The 15,099-nt window shown below is 39.9% G+C and overlaps 1 protein-coding gene across 2 annotated transcripts in view; it reads left to right on the forward strand.

The window, feature by feature from the left end:
- The first annotated feature begins 305 nt into the window (after window positions 1–305).
- The window catches only part of Epc2 (enhancer of polycomb homolog 2), a 115,270-nt gene continuing 100,476 nt past the window's right edge, over window positions 306–15,099 (forward strand). For both annotated transcript variants that reach the window (XM_059260450.1, XM_059260452.1), the window contains exon 1: window positions 306–508. In XM_059260450.1, coding sequence (XP_059116433.1) covers window positions 356–508 — 153 coding nt within the window. In that variant the 5' untranslated portion in view covers window positions 306–355. The remainder of the gene's footprint in view (window positions 509–15,099) is intronic.

A 15,099-nucleotide genomic window follows, 5' to 3' on the forward strand; every position in this document is an offset into this window, starting at 1 on the left:
GGAGGGAGAGGGCGACGCGCGTCCCCGCGGCGGGGGCGCGCTCTCGCGCGGGCTGCCGGGATCGCTCGCCGCCGCTGTGGTAATGTCCGCCATGTTGGCCATGGCGCAGGGAGCGGATCGGGCGGGCGAGCGGCGGATCTAGAGTGTGGAAGCGGCCGCGGGCGGCGGGGGGCTGTTTTTTTGGGCGGGGTGGGCGCCCATGCTGGGGCCGGGGGCAGTGCGGAGGAGGAGGAGGAGCGGGCCGGCCGCGCTGCACTGAGGAAGGAGGTGGAGGAGGCGGCGGGAGTGCTCCCCCCCCTCCCCGCCCGCCCCGCCGCCGCCGCCGCCCGGGCTGTTCCTGTAAGGCGGGGAGACAATGAGTAAACTCTCCTTCCGAGCGCGGGCGCTGGACGCCGCCAAACCGCTGCCCATCTACCGCGGCAAGGACATGCCTGATCTCAACGACTGCGTCTCCATCAACCGGGCCGTGCCCCAGATGCCCACCGGGATGGAGAAGGAGGAGGAATCGGTAGGGACTCGAGTGTTTATTACCCCCCCCTTCCCTCCTCCCCCCTCCCCTTTGTCAGCCGGGCCTCGCCATTCACAGAGCGCTCTACGCTCGCTGGAGGGCGCCGCTGCCGCTGCGCGCTCGGGACCCTACGCCGGCGGAGTAGCGTAAACCTGTCGGCCGGCGCAGCGCCCGCCCGCGGCCGCCATGTTGTTGCGTCCCAGTGTTGTGATTAGCTCTCGGCGCCGCTTACGCTGCCGTAAGGGGGCCCTGCCGTAAGCAGCGGCCGGGAATGGCGCAGGGATGCGCTGGCCGCACTTGGCGTACGGCCTCTGTTTACCTTGTAGACATTTCCCGGGCGCGGGCTTTAATTGATTGACAAGGGGGTCGGGGTTGGGGTGGGGTGGGGGTGTCTTTTGGCTAGGCGATATTGTCATTACACTTGAAAACTGGTGTGTGCCTTAGAGCGCCTTTGAAACGATTTAGGAAACGTACAGCTCTTTCAAAACGAGAACGCCTTCGTGCTGGCAGGGTGATGATGGTCTGTCTGTCTGTCTGTGCTAGCAGGGTGATGGTGTGCGCTGCCCGCCGGAGGAGGTGCGGCGGGACGAGGCAGTTGCAACCCTGCTCCGGGGCAGCAACTCCCGAGCCGGACCCTGCGTTAGCGTGTCCCCTAACCCGTGCGCGGGCTTTGCCTGCCGGGCTGGCCCCTGCTCGGTTGTGCGGCGTTAGGAAGGGTCCCGAGAGCTAGAAACCAGCCTCCAGGCCCGCGCTGCCCGGCGCACTGCCCGGGGAGGTAGCATGCGAGCTGGCCATTGACAAGTTGAAGACTCCGTGCGTCCACATTGACAGTTGTGTTTTTGACCGGATGGTAAAATTTTGGCAGAAACGCTGTTTCCCTCTTCCAGGGGTTAAATTTTACCCAAGATTGAATTTCCTCTGATTTGACAGTGTTTACGACTCTGGAGTGTTGTTACTTGCGTGAGAAGTTCATAGTAACTGCACCCTGAAGAATTTCTTCAATGAACCTTCAGTCCCGCCTTATTGTCAACCTCGGGTGTGTGTGGATTGGTTCTCTTGCTTCTGTGACTGTCAAAAGAAAGCTGAAGGTTTCTGTGATTGGTTTTCTCTTTTGACTATTAATAGTGCAGGAAATGCATTTAAGCCTTTGATTGGCTGCTCGAATTCTGACCTCATTGTGTTGGTGCTTTGACTTAATCACATTTCTCTTTGGTGTTTGATTACCTGACTTAACATTTTCAGTAGAAGATAAAATAGGGCCTCTTTATAAACCTTCAATTAAAAAAAAAAGCCCAGCTTTTATACCTAAGATTTAAAGCTTAGTCGTGTTTGAAAAATTTGCTTAGGTAGTCATTAACTCAATTTTGAGGTACCTTCTGGCAGTGTCTTGATAAGGTAATTTAGATATTGTTAGCTTTTGGTGGCATGATGCTGTCTTTGCTGGCCACATCTTTCTTTTACCCATTTCTTTTGGACACATGAGTGAGTGTCTTTACATCATTTTCTTCTTTTCCTTATGTTGGCTGTCTTTTGTCTAAGGTTTGCCAGTTGTCCTGTGTCGGTCCCAGAAGTGCTCCTCATGGTGCTTAGTCTAAAACTCTGTAATTCATTTTATCTCTAAACCTGAAAATCCGGCTATCAGTTGTTCTGCCTTCTCTTCATTATTGTTGTCTAGTGGTAGTTATCGTTTTTGGTATTACTGTCTGTCGAATATTTGGATCTCAGATACTGTTCTAAGAATTCTATGTATATTTAATATAAAAATTTTAAATCTACTTTTCTGAGATGTAAGTTCAGGAAGATGTACCGGTTTACAATAAAAGTTTAATGAGGTTTCACAAATGTATACAACCAAGAATAAGAAACATTTCCAACTGCAGTAAGTGTTCTTGTCCTCTGTAGCTAATCCCTGGATTATAATTCCAGGAAACCACCAACTTGCTTTCACTGGAGATTGGCATTGCATTTTGAAGTTTTGTGTAAATGGAGGATACACATGTGTGTATGGGGCTTCTTTTGCTCAGCATGATACTATTATTGTCTCTCTTGTTTCATATATCATGTATTCCTTTTTATTGCTGAATAATATTGTAATTAATATACAATCCATATGTACTTGTTACTAGACATTTGAATTTTTCCTGGTTTATAATTATCTCAGTCCTAGTAATAACAGCCTTGTGAGTTGCTACATTTTTCTGTTTTATAGATAACCTAAAAGGTCTCAGTGATAACAGCAGTCAGGAACTCAAACCCTTGCCTTAGTTGTCACAAAACCCTATTGTCATGATCCCCATTCTTTCATATTTAGGATTCTTACAGAACCCAGAGTTATCTGTACTATTATGTTTACTAGAAATTTTGTAAATAATATATTTTTATAATTCTGAGAACTTTCAGAACTGATACTGACTTGCTCAGACGATTAAGTTATTAAGAAGTCGGGTTGTTTTTCATCACTTAATTCTGTCTGGCTTGGCTGTTTTTCTTTATTTTCTTTTGCAGCACTTGGGTTAGAGCCATGGGTTCTGCACTCCACCACTGAGCTGTATCCTCTGCTCTGCTTTGCTGCTTGCTTTTCAGACTCTTCTTTTTTATTAGTAGTTACTTGATCTTGCTGCTGCTTCTATTGACACCATTATATTTGACTGCTTGTTACCTTAAGTATTAAGAAATTCGTGGGAAACAATCCTAGTTTATTATTTAGATTTTTCTCTTGTTAGAATATAATCTTTGTCATGACTTTTGCTGATTTTGTTTATTATATATTCCAAGTGCCTAGAACTGTGCCTGGCACATAATGTATATGCTTGGTAAATGTTTGTTGAGTACTCTTTTCAGTATTGAGACCTGTTTTTCTGTGCACGTTCACTCTTGTGCTCACTCACGTACATTCTCTGCGTGTGCATAGATATAAAATTCAACAAAAACTAGGTTGTAGAAGCCATCTTTTGTTGCTTATCTTTGATGCTGCACACAACCAAATATGATACCTCTGTTTTTCCTCTTAATTTTGAGGACTTTTTTGATACTCAGTTGTTTTTTGAACACATAGGTATAGCTGAAGTATTATTTTTTGTCCTGTGTTAAATAACTATTTCATAATTATGGGCAGATTTCTGTGAGAGAGATCTTTATACATGCCCGAGCCAAAGTCTACATGAATCATATGATTCAGCATTCACACACAATATACACACACACATACATATACTTACGTATATACATGTACAGTGTTGTTAAGACAAAAGTCCTGGTTTGTAGCCAGGCTGGCCTCAGACTCACTGTCTTCCTGCATCCTCTCCCCTTGAAATTACAGCTGTGTCCACTACATCTTTTAGCTTACTTTCAAAGAAAAAGAACAGGACTGATTTGAATTTCTAATTTTCTTCCCATTATTATTTCTTGATTTTTGTCATTTGCCTTTTAAGTGTTATTTCAGTGGGAAGAAATATATTGAGTCTTAATATCTTTTCAGAATTAACTTAGGCACTGATGTTTTTCATGATTTATAATAGAATATAAAATACAGTTTTGTAAATTGATATTGTAAAAATATGAAGTATTTCTTTCAACAAAGTGCTGTATGCCAAATGTTACCTAAAAATGAAACACATTGGATATAAAAGTTATGTATAAGCCAGTGTACTGAGGTATTCTTAGTTCTTCGAGAAAATACATGTCTTGATTTCATGGAATTTAAAATGAGTCATTTGAAGTAAAATCATGTACAGTATTGGGAAAGTTAGCAAAAACTAGGGGGTTAAGGTAACACGACAGACATCAGGGTGTGTCAGAAAAAGTTAAATGTCAATGTAGTTGAGAGGCATGAGAGAAACTTTCTGATGTTTAGAGGCTTCATGCAGAAAGAGAACTTTGAGTTTTCTTTTAAAAAATATATTTGTGTGACTAGTGCACACATGCCAGGGTGTTCTTATGAGGGTAGGGGCGACTTTGTTGTATCAGTTCTCACTTGCCACCTTCATGTGGGGTCTGGGGATCAAACTCGGCACCAGGCTGCTGTACCAAGTGTCTTTACCCAGTGTGCCATCTTGCTTGCCCCCCATTTGAGCTTTCAAGGTTGGTTGTACAGTGTATGTTGATGCCAATACTTGAGCATAAGGTATTTAAAGAAAGGTCTATGGATATTACGTAGACAAAAGGAAGGTTTTTCCAGAATCTCTTATCATCCATTCTTTTTTTTTTTACTCTTTTTTTTTTAATTTTTATTTTGCAATACAATTCAGTTCTACATATCAGCCACGGATTCCCTTGTTCTCCCCCTCCCGCCCCCCTCACCTTCCCCCCCAGCCCGCCCCCCATTCCCATCTCCTCCAGGGCAAAGCCTTCCCCACAGAATGAGATCAACCTGGTAGACTCAGTCCAGGTAGGTCCAGTCCCCTCCTCCCAGGCCGAGCCAAGGGACCCTGCATAGGCCCCAGGTTTCAAACAGCCAACTCATGCAATGAGCACAGGACCCGGTCCCACTGCCTGGATGCCTCCCAAACAGATCAGGCCAATCAACTGTCTCACCCACTCAGAGGGCCTGATCCAGTTGGTGACCCCTCAGCCATTGGTTCATATTTCATGTGTTTCCGTTCGTTTGGCTATTTGTCTTTATTATCCATTCTTAACTGACGTCTGTCGCTGATCCGAAATTTAGGAGAGTGTGGGGCTCTTTCCTAATCTTATTATTCTTTTAACTTTTTCTTATTTCTGGATATGTAGACATCTTATTTCTTTTCTAACTCTTCCTATCTGAATGCTTCCTATCTTCAATGCTGTTTAAAATTTTGTAGAAATGCAGTAAATATTTGATACGTGATTGAAGAAAAGTTGAGGTGAAGGTTAAATTGAACAAAGCATAGAACTATACCAGATTCTAGCTAGCTTTGAGTGTTAGGCCCAGGAGTTGATAGAGTAGTCTGGAAGAAAGATTTCTCTGATGTGGTTCTGGAGTCAACTTTTCTAGTTCTGGTCATCATGTGGCTATTTAATGAGGGAAGCTGCCTACCTTCTCTCTGAGTCTCAGATTGCTCATCTTATGTAACCTTGAGATTATGTTAACGTGTGTGTTGAATGTGTGCCAGGTCTTTGTTAAGTTAACTTTGTTAAGTTCAGGGGTTAGAGCTCATTATAGCAATAGGATATGTAAGTGCACATGTCTTATTTCCAGAGGACAGAATAGCACTTTAGAAATGAAATGACTTGTCCAACATGACCCATCTAAAATAAGATACATTAGAGTCAGAAACTGAGGTCCTGTGTCTGACTTAAGGACTTTGAGCCTCACCTTTGTATTGCTTCATCTGGTAAATTAGTGACTTGAGGCAAATGGTATTATTGAAGAAACTGAATTCCTTTTGTACATACATTCCTTAAAAATATAAAGGAATGCTTGGTCTGTGGTATAAGTTTAAATGTTTGTTTCAGTTCTCTGAAAATGAGGCCCTATCTTACATTTACAGTTGAGATGATTTTGTTGATTTCAAGTAGCAGAAAACAAAGCTGGTTACCTTAAGGAGCTCTGGGAATTGTCTGGAAGATTCCAAGGAATGGTTGAGTAGTCAAAGCTAGGAACCATGGCCATGCTAGTCCCTTTAGTACCAACTGACATTGATATCACTGATAACTAATTATCTTTGAGAAGCTCTGAACAATATTGGCTAAGTGTACATGTTCCCTGTTCAGGCTATGTAGGTTTGCATTCTTGGACATGCCAGTATTTATGAGATTCCATCAGTTTTTTGGAGGATGAATTATAGTATATTTAGAAAAGTTAATATGGCATGAGGGAAGCATTCACTAACTATCAGGTATTATTATCTTTTAATTAAACATTTAATTGCAGTTAGTGTGTGTGTGTGTGTGTGTGTGTGTGTGTGTGTGTGTGTGTGAAAAATCTGGAACATGTGTGGAGGTCAGAGGACAACTTTTGAGACTATGGGTGTGGGAGTTGAATTCAGATCATTAGGCTTAGCAGTAAGCATCTTTACCCTCTTAGCCATTCATTCACCAGCCCTCATTTTCATCGTTGTTAGGTTTCTCTCATTTTCTTGGGTGAGGAGATATTCAGGCAAATAAAAGTGACAGACTGATTCTCAATCTGAAAATACTTAGATTCTTGGGATATTGAATGTGGTATCCAGCTGACTTGTATGAGATTTCTGTCTCTAAGTCTGGTAGTTAGAGAGGTAGTCTGTTCCTAGACAGGAGGTCGATCAAACAGCTACTACTGATGGTATGGAACAGTTAGGAAGCTTAATTAATTAATTTATTTTGGTTTTTTTTGAGACAGGGTTTCTAAGTGTAGCTTTGGCTGTCCTGGAACTCTCTCTCTGTAGATCAGGCTGGCCTCGAACTCAAAGATATCTGCCTGCCTCCTCCTGGGATTAAAGGCATACACCACCATCTCCCAGCTAATTTTTTAAAAATCTATGATGTGACCCGTAGTAAATTCATGTACTTAGTTTTTACAAGCCATAAAAATTGAAATGGGTTTTAATGAGCTTAAAGTAAATCTCCAAAATTTGTTTAAAGAAAGCTAATCCTTTATACTTTACAGAATTGTAAGGTATAAATTTCTGGGATCCAAAGAAGTTATTGAGCCTTCTTGGCCCTTAATTTCCTTATTTCTGAAATAGAATTCGACTGAGCTTTAGATGACTTTTGGCTGTAAAAATTACTTGCATTGTGAATTTCCATTCTGTTTAACAGTCCAGACATAACTAGATGAAGAGAACTAGCAAATATGGTTCTGAGTATTAGGAATACCCCTTTAGAAGATTGAACGCTGCAGTTCTCAGCCATTGTTTTGACCTGGAGTACTTTTTAAATGAGAATCAATTATGCTTACTCACTATCTGATACTTGCTTATAAAAGGATAGAGCAGTCTACTCTATATTTTGGGTATTTCCGTAGCTTTGGTTTTCTTACACTATCTTTACTGCTGTTATCATTGCTATTAAGTGTTTTAGTCAGTGTTCTCATGTCTCTTGGGGTTGTGTGTAAAATTGTATGAGTATGAATGTTGTGTATGAGGGGAGAGAATGAATATACACTTTCCCAACTAGGCTAATTGACATCAGAAAGTTATTATCTTTTATATATATACAAAAGCAGGATAGCCAACAGGAACTTCTGTCATGTTTACTTTAAGTGATGGAAGGTTTGTAATATAGGCATTGGCATGGTCATAGCTACTTGGTTGAGTTTGATTGTATGACTGAGCATACAGCTCTGCATCTTCATTTCAAGTAGAGTGTAAGTGGAGAAATAGTAAAAGATGATAGGACCAGTAGAGGAGGAATGACTGATAGGAATAAGTCACGAGGGAGGCCAGTACAGATGGCAGAAGGTCTCTTACGATTATTTGAGTTTTGGCTTAATGTTAGTCTTTGATTATTTGCCTTGCCTGTACTGTATAAATAGAACACAACTGTACTATGTAAATGGAACAGGGCTATTCTTTGTGGAGTTAATATTGTGAAAGTAAATGGTAGTCACTTGCAGATTTTCCTCAGCAGCATTTCCTTTAGCCATCCACTTTTAGGCTTCTTTCCCCTAACTAATATGTGTTGAAATCAGAGGGCTGCAGAGTGAGAATCAGCCTGTTGGTTTTATTTGCCAGTGTATCATCTCCTCACCCCTACCTTCCTTGGGCAAAGGGTGTAAGACTTTTCGTTGAACTACAAGAGTGGTCAGTAGTACTGTTGACAAAATAACCTTGGCCTTTGCCTCTTCTCATGGACAAAGTTAAGTGATAACTATCCCAAAGGGTAGTTTTTGTTAAGATTTATTTTTATTTAGTGTGTATGAGTGTTTTATTTGCATGTATGTAAGTAAATTGGGTCCATGTGTGGTTGACCACAGAGACCAGAAGAGAATGTCTGATCCTGTGGACCAGGAGTTACAGGTGGTCACGAGCCACCATGTGGGTGCTGGGACCCACACTCCAGTCATTTGCAAGAACAGCAAGTGCTCTTAACCACTGAGCCATCTCATCAACACCTCAGAGGATAGTTTTAGAATTTAAGAGTTTATTTTTGGCAAGACTTAAATTTGCCTCATATACTGCTTGATAACAACTGTTATTTATGAACAATTTTCAGCAATACAGTAAAGTATGAAGGAATGGGAAGACTAAAATATAAAGTATTCCCAAACACATTCTTTCCTACAGTTTCCTATTTTTTCTTTTTCCTGCCAATTGAAAAATATTTTATTTTTGAAAGGTTTAGTTTCAAAAGCACAAACAAAATAATGTATGTTTTTCTCTTTCCTTCTCTGTTTTGTGACAGAGTAACTGTTAAATTGACTTAAAAATTAAAATTTTAATTTTAGTTTTAAAATTACTGGCTAAGAGAACTAAACTTTTACCTACTTCTAAAGCAGTATTGGGTTCTAAATTAATAGTTGAGTATTTGCATTTGCTTTTCAGTTTTTTTATTTTAAAGATTAGCTGAATACATAATCATGAGAGAAAATAGTTTGTGTGATGACAACCTCTTCAGTGGTTGGTAAACACAAGAAGAGTGGACGAAGAAGACAGTTTGGTATTCCAGTGAGCTTCAGTGTTAACATACTTAGAAAACAGGGTAATTGATGAGGGTAGCTATGCTACGTATTTTATTCGTGTAATATTTTTCAGCTGGAACATTATTAACAATTCAATCCGTAGTGACTATTGCAGGCAAAATAAAAAGTTTTTACATCTGCCCACAGCTCATTAATTTCTGGTAACATTCCAGTTTGGCTAGTTAAGAAATGATTCCCTCTGTTTCCAAATGGAGGCTGTTACACTTGATGTGAGACCCTTTATCTAGGGAGTCCCAGCTTTTTTGTGTTATGAATTCTGTTGGCAGTCTGATGAAACTTCTCAGAATGATACCTTAAATATACAAGATCATAGGGAAGTTAAATTGGAAAAAATTGAGATAATATTAACATTAAAACAGGATGTGGAGTTAGATCTGGTTAAGTTTGAAGTAGTGAAGGGTAGAAACAGTATTTTGTCAAGTATCATTGTAACATGACATGAAAAGATTTATGATTTTTGTTAGTATTGCTAGAACTACTTCTTACTATTGACTACATTAGTAAAACGGAAGGAGATGTTAAATTTACTTGAGGTTAGGGCAATTAAAAGATTATTATTATTTTCTCATTCATTCTGAGGATCCTTATTTTCTGTGACTATTTTGGTGATCTATGATTCCTGAGGAAAAGAAATGTATGAAGGATGTCATAGGAAACCTTGTTGCTTGCCTGTCGTATAGGAGATGCATTGATTGTACTTTACCATACAGCACAGTGGCTGATTTCCTAGACTGCAAATAAGGTTGTTCACATACAGTACTTGGTAGAAGGACATGTGAGGTAGCTCACCCACTTAGCAGGACTGGTCAGGACTTCTGTAATACCCCTAAAGTAGTGTAACGGTTTGGTTCAGTAATTCTCAAATGTTACCTACCACGTGTCTGATTCTTTGGAAGGTTTATTAAAACAAACTTTTGGGGTTGCATTCCCCAGTGGGTCTAATATGGAGCTTAAGAATTTTCATTTCTAAGACATTACCAAGTATACCAGTCACTTTTCTTCCTGCTGTGACAACACAATTTACAAAAACAACTTATGAAGGGAAGAGTTTATTTTTGATTCATGATTTAAGGAGAAATAGTGCACAGCTACCTTCGTGAGGTGGTTGGTCACATTGTGACTAGCCAGGTAGCACAGAAGAATGCTGGAGGTAAGTATGGTTTTCTTCTCCACTCAGTTTCTGAAAACTCATAGGCAAAGTCATAGCTCTATTTCCATGGTGATGCTAAATCTAGTCAAGTTGACAATGAAGATTGACTAAGTGATCTAATGCCATTTGTCTAGGGACTCTAAATACAGGATAGCCCCCTCCCCTTTTTTCTTTTTTCTTTTTTCTTTTTTCTTTATGTGCCTGTACGTACATATGTCACATGTGTAGGGGTGCCCAAAGAGGCCAGAAGATTTGTTGGATCTTCTAGAGCTAGAGTTACAGAAAAATGTAAGAAAACATGGGTTCTGGGAACCAAACTCAGGTCCTCTTCAAGAGTAGTATTGGGCCATCTCTCCAGCCTCTAATATATAAACACACACACACACACACACACACACACACACACACACACACACACACTTTTCTTATTGCAGGATTTCTTCATCAGTGTTTTATGGTTCTTACTGGAGAGATGTTTTTTTCTTTCATTAAATATATTCAGTCCTAGGCATTTTGTTTTGTGGTTCTTTTTTTTTTTTTCTTCTTTTTTTGGTAGCTGTTGTAAATGGTACTTTAGGTACTTAATGGTGTATTGTTACGCTATTGATTTTGTTTTGTTGATTTTATATTCTGCAGTTTTGATACAGTCTAGTTTTTTGGTGGAGTTGGGGCTTCTTGTGTATGAGGTCATGTCATCTGTAGAGTGACAGTTTAGATACTCTTTACTTCCTTCTCTTGGCTGATTACTTTGACATCTAGTGTTGTGTTGAGTAAAAGCAGTGAAAGTGGGTGCTTTTGTCTTGTTCCAGATCTTGATGTGAAAGCCTTAAACATTTCCTCATTCCTTATAGTGATAGTGGTTGGCTTATTTTAGGCTACCATTAAATATTGCTGTCTATTCCTTCTGAACCTAGTTCATATAGAAGTCTGTCTATAAAGATTTGAATGTTCATAAGTGCCTTTTTTGCATCTGTTGAGCTGATCATATGGATTTGTAAACTTCATTTTGTTTATAGTGGCATGTCACTTGTATTAACTTGAACATTGTGAGCTACAGGTGTGGAGTTTTCCACTTGTTGCATCCTTTTGGATTTCCAGATTAGATTCATGCATCCTTATTTACTTCTCCATCATAACAATATTGTGTGTGTGGGAAAGATGTTCAGAATATGCCAGAAAAGTGTGGAAAAGAAACAGAGATCCCTGAATCTCACCCACCTTGAGAAGTTCATGGTTGGCTTTTAGGGTGAATGTACTGCCGTCTTTGCCTCTTTCCATATAGGTATCCCTTGAATAAGAGAGAGGGGAACAGATGCCTATTTTGTTGTGCTTTTTAAACTGCTCCTGTTAGATTGAAAATCTGAGAAAAGAATCTCTTCCATTGAGTCTGTGACGTCTTGTCATTTTGGGTTAGTCTAGTCTCTGAAGCCTATGACATGGGTGGTATAGAAACAAGGCAGCTTGTATTTGGATCATTGGTCTAACTTGAGCTTGGGATGAATAGTGGTTCTCAAAAACAAAGGGACTAAAAGTAGACATGTTTATTAAACCCTTGTGGGCTCTGTGGCACTGACGTAATTTGGTGGTGGTTCAGAGTATGAATTTACTGTCAATCTGCTGTATATTGACAAGTATTAACATGCATTAAATTTATTCTTAATAAAAAATGCTTCTGGGGGCTGGAGAGATGGCTCAGTGGTTAGGAGCACCAACTGCTCTTCCAGAAGACCTGGGTTCAATTCCCAGCACTCACATGGTAGCTTACAACTGTGTAAGGGGACCCCCTTAGTTTTAGAGGGACCTGACATCCTCACAAGGACATACATGCAGGCAAAACACCAGTGCTCATTAAAAAAATAAATGCTTCTAGTTATGTAATTAAAGTTTAGGGTTCCTCTCTCTAGTATGGAATTTCTATGGTTTCTTCTAGTATGTGCTATTTTGTTTGTTTGTGCTGGGATCAAATCCAATGCTTTGCTTATGCTAGACCTAGTCCTAGACCACTGAGTCATATCCCAAGCCCCTAAACTTTCCAGTACCCACCCCTCCCCCAAATCCAGTTGTTCAGAGAAGATAATAAAGTCATCTTTTGTCTGAAGTGTCTTAGGTATTGGGGCCTTTTGAGTTTCTTGAGATAGGGTTCTTATGCTGCTCATCTATCAGCCTCCTAGACTGTAGGGTTATAGGTGTGTGGGAGCACCCCCCCCCCCAACTTCTAACTTTCTCTTTTGCTTCATTGAGCAGAATGTTTACTGCTTTCATTGTTGTTTTATAATGTCATCATTACATTCTATTATTTATTTCACCTCTTATAGGGCTTTTCACCATTGCCTCTCACTGTTCTGCTTTTCCAGGGATTTCCTAAGTACCTTATTATTGCATATTTTTCCATGTGAACTTCATAATTATTTTGCCAAAATCTAGACAATAGTGTTGGTATTTGTCATAGTTAGGGTTTCCATTGCTGTGAAGAGACACCTTGACTCAACAACTCTTGGAAAGGAAAACATTTAAATGGGGTGGCTTACCATTTTCAGAGGTTTAGTCCATTATCATCATGGTGGGAAGAAAGGCAGCATTCATGCAGACATGGTGCTAGAGCTGAGAGTCCTTATATTTTGATCCAAAAGCAACAGGAAGTGGTCTGTCTCACTGGGTGTGGCTTGAGCATACATGAGCCCTCAAAGCCCACCTCCATAGTAACACACTTCCTCCAGCAAGGCCATGCCTCCTAATAGTGCCACTCCCTTTGGGGGCCATTTTCTTTCAAACCACAGTATTTTTGTTGAGACTCAGCAAACACTGATAAATCGACTTACAGAGAATTGATACATTTATGGATTTGACTTTTCATTCAAGAACATAGATTGTCTCATTTGCTGAAGTCTGCTTATCTTTGAGGGATGTTTTTCTTCTGTTTTTTTTTTATGTTTTTGTTGGGTTTTTTTTGCAGGAGTTTTATGTGTTTTTTTTTTTATTGTAAATGGCAATTCAATATTCTCTTCCACTTGTCATTGTATTTATGAACACGATTGATTTCTTTTAAACATACTTATTTTTGTATGTGTACATGTGAGTGCCTGCACATATGTTTGTGCATCCTGTGTGTGCCTGGTGTCCTTGGAGGCCAGAAGAGAGCATTCCCTGGGATGACAGTTACAGACAGTTGTGGGCTGCCTGATGGAGGTGCTCTGAACCAACCCTAGGTTCTCTGCAGGAGTAGCAAGTGCTCTTGATCACTGAACCATCTCTTTAGCCCAAGCTATATATTAATTTCATATTCACATTACTAAATTACCTAATTGTACTAGGTTTTGCATTGATTTGCTTGGGTTACTGAGTTTAGATATCTGTTAATAGAGATAGTTTACCTTAGCTTCTCAAACACTAGGCCTCAATTTTTTTTTCCTTTTGAATTCTGTTAGTAAATACTTCTAACTCCATGTTGAAAAATTGTGGAGAATAATGAACATCCTTATTTATGACATTAATGTGAATGTCTGTTTCCAAGCAAGTATGTACAACCCATGGCCTGGGCATGCAGCCAAGGGTAGCTTTGACTGTATTCCAAAATAAAAACCATACATTTCTTTAAATTGAGATTTTTATTTGTAATTCTATTGTGTGGTTTTTATTTTTCTTTTAATTAGCTAATTTATTTTGTATGTGTGTCGGAGTGTATGCCACATGTGTGTGGTGCCTATGGAGGCCAGAAGAGGGTATTAGATTCTCTGGGTCTAGAGTGAGAGGTTGAAGAGCCGCCTGATAGGTGTACTGGGAACTGAATCCCAGTCTTAGGAAACACGGGAAGTGTTTTTAACAGCTCAGCCATCGTTTCTCTAGTTCCTACTGTGTGGTTCTTGAGTGTGAACTTTGTAGATGCCAATGTTGTGTTGTAATATCATACATAGTGTTTCTCCATTAAATATGATACAGATTATTCTTCATTGATTTATAGATGTGGAAAAGAAAACAATTACTCTACATACTAATAACAAAATACTATATGTTGTACATGTTATGTGGTGCATAAAATATGTACATGTGTATATAAAGTCTTTGATATGTCTATTGTAAATGAGTGTTGAATATTTTTAAATGCTTTTTGCTTCTGGAGATTTGCCACATGATTTTTCCCCTTCACTAATGATGAATATTGTGAAACTGGACTATCCTAGCTTTCTTGGAATGAACTCTGTTTAGCAATGAAGTATTTACTCTTTTCAAAAATTAATTTATTTTTATTATCTACAAAGGGTCTTAACAGAGCTTTGACATATTCTTGACCAAATGTGCCCACTTCAAAGCTTCTGTAATTCATTCTTCTAAATTACTGAGAGATGGAATATGAGTGGCTAGTTCAGGTCACATATCTAGTCTGATTCAGTTAACTGTGACTTTGGGTAGAATGAGGTGATTGATGATTGAATGGTTGATGGACATACCATTTGTGGGAGAGAAAGGGACTTTAAAGACTGGGACAGATTCCTGCAAAGATATCTACCACAATTTTATATTTTGTAGTACAAAATTCATAGCTGTAGCTATTAACGCCAGTTTGGCTCTCCAAATTGTGGTTTCTCTTCCTGGTAAGTGGCATCAGACACCTGATCATCCACAACTGGTTTTTTTTTTTTTTTTTTTTTTTTTTTTTTTTTTTGGTTTTTCGAGACAGGGTTTCTCTGTGTAACTTTGCGCCTTTCCTGGAACTCGCTTTGGAGACCAGGCTGGCCTCGAACTCACAGAGATCCGCCTGCCTCTGCCTCCCGAGTGCTGGGATTAAAGGAGTGCGCCACCACCGCCCGGCCACACTGGCTATTTTACTCTACAATACACGTATTT

This window comes from Peromyscus eremicus, chromosome 4, assembly GCF_949786415.1.
Source record: "Peromyscus eremicus chromosome 4, PerEre_H2_v1, whole genome shotgun sequence".
NCBI lineage: Eukaryota > Metazoa > Chordata > Mammalia > Rodentia > Cricetidae > Peromyscus > Peromyscus eremicus.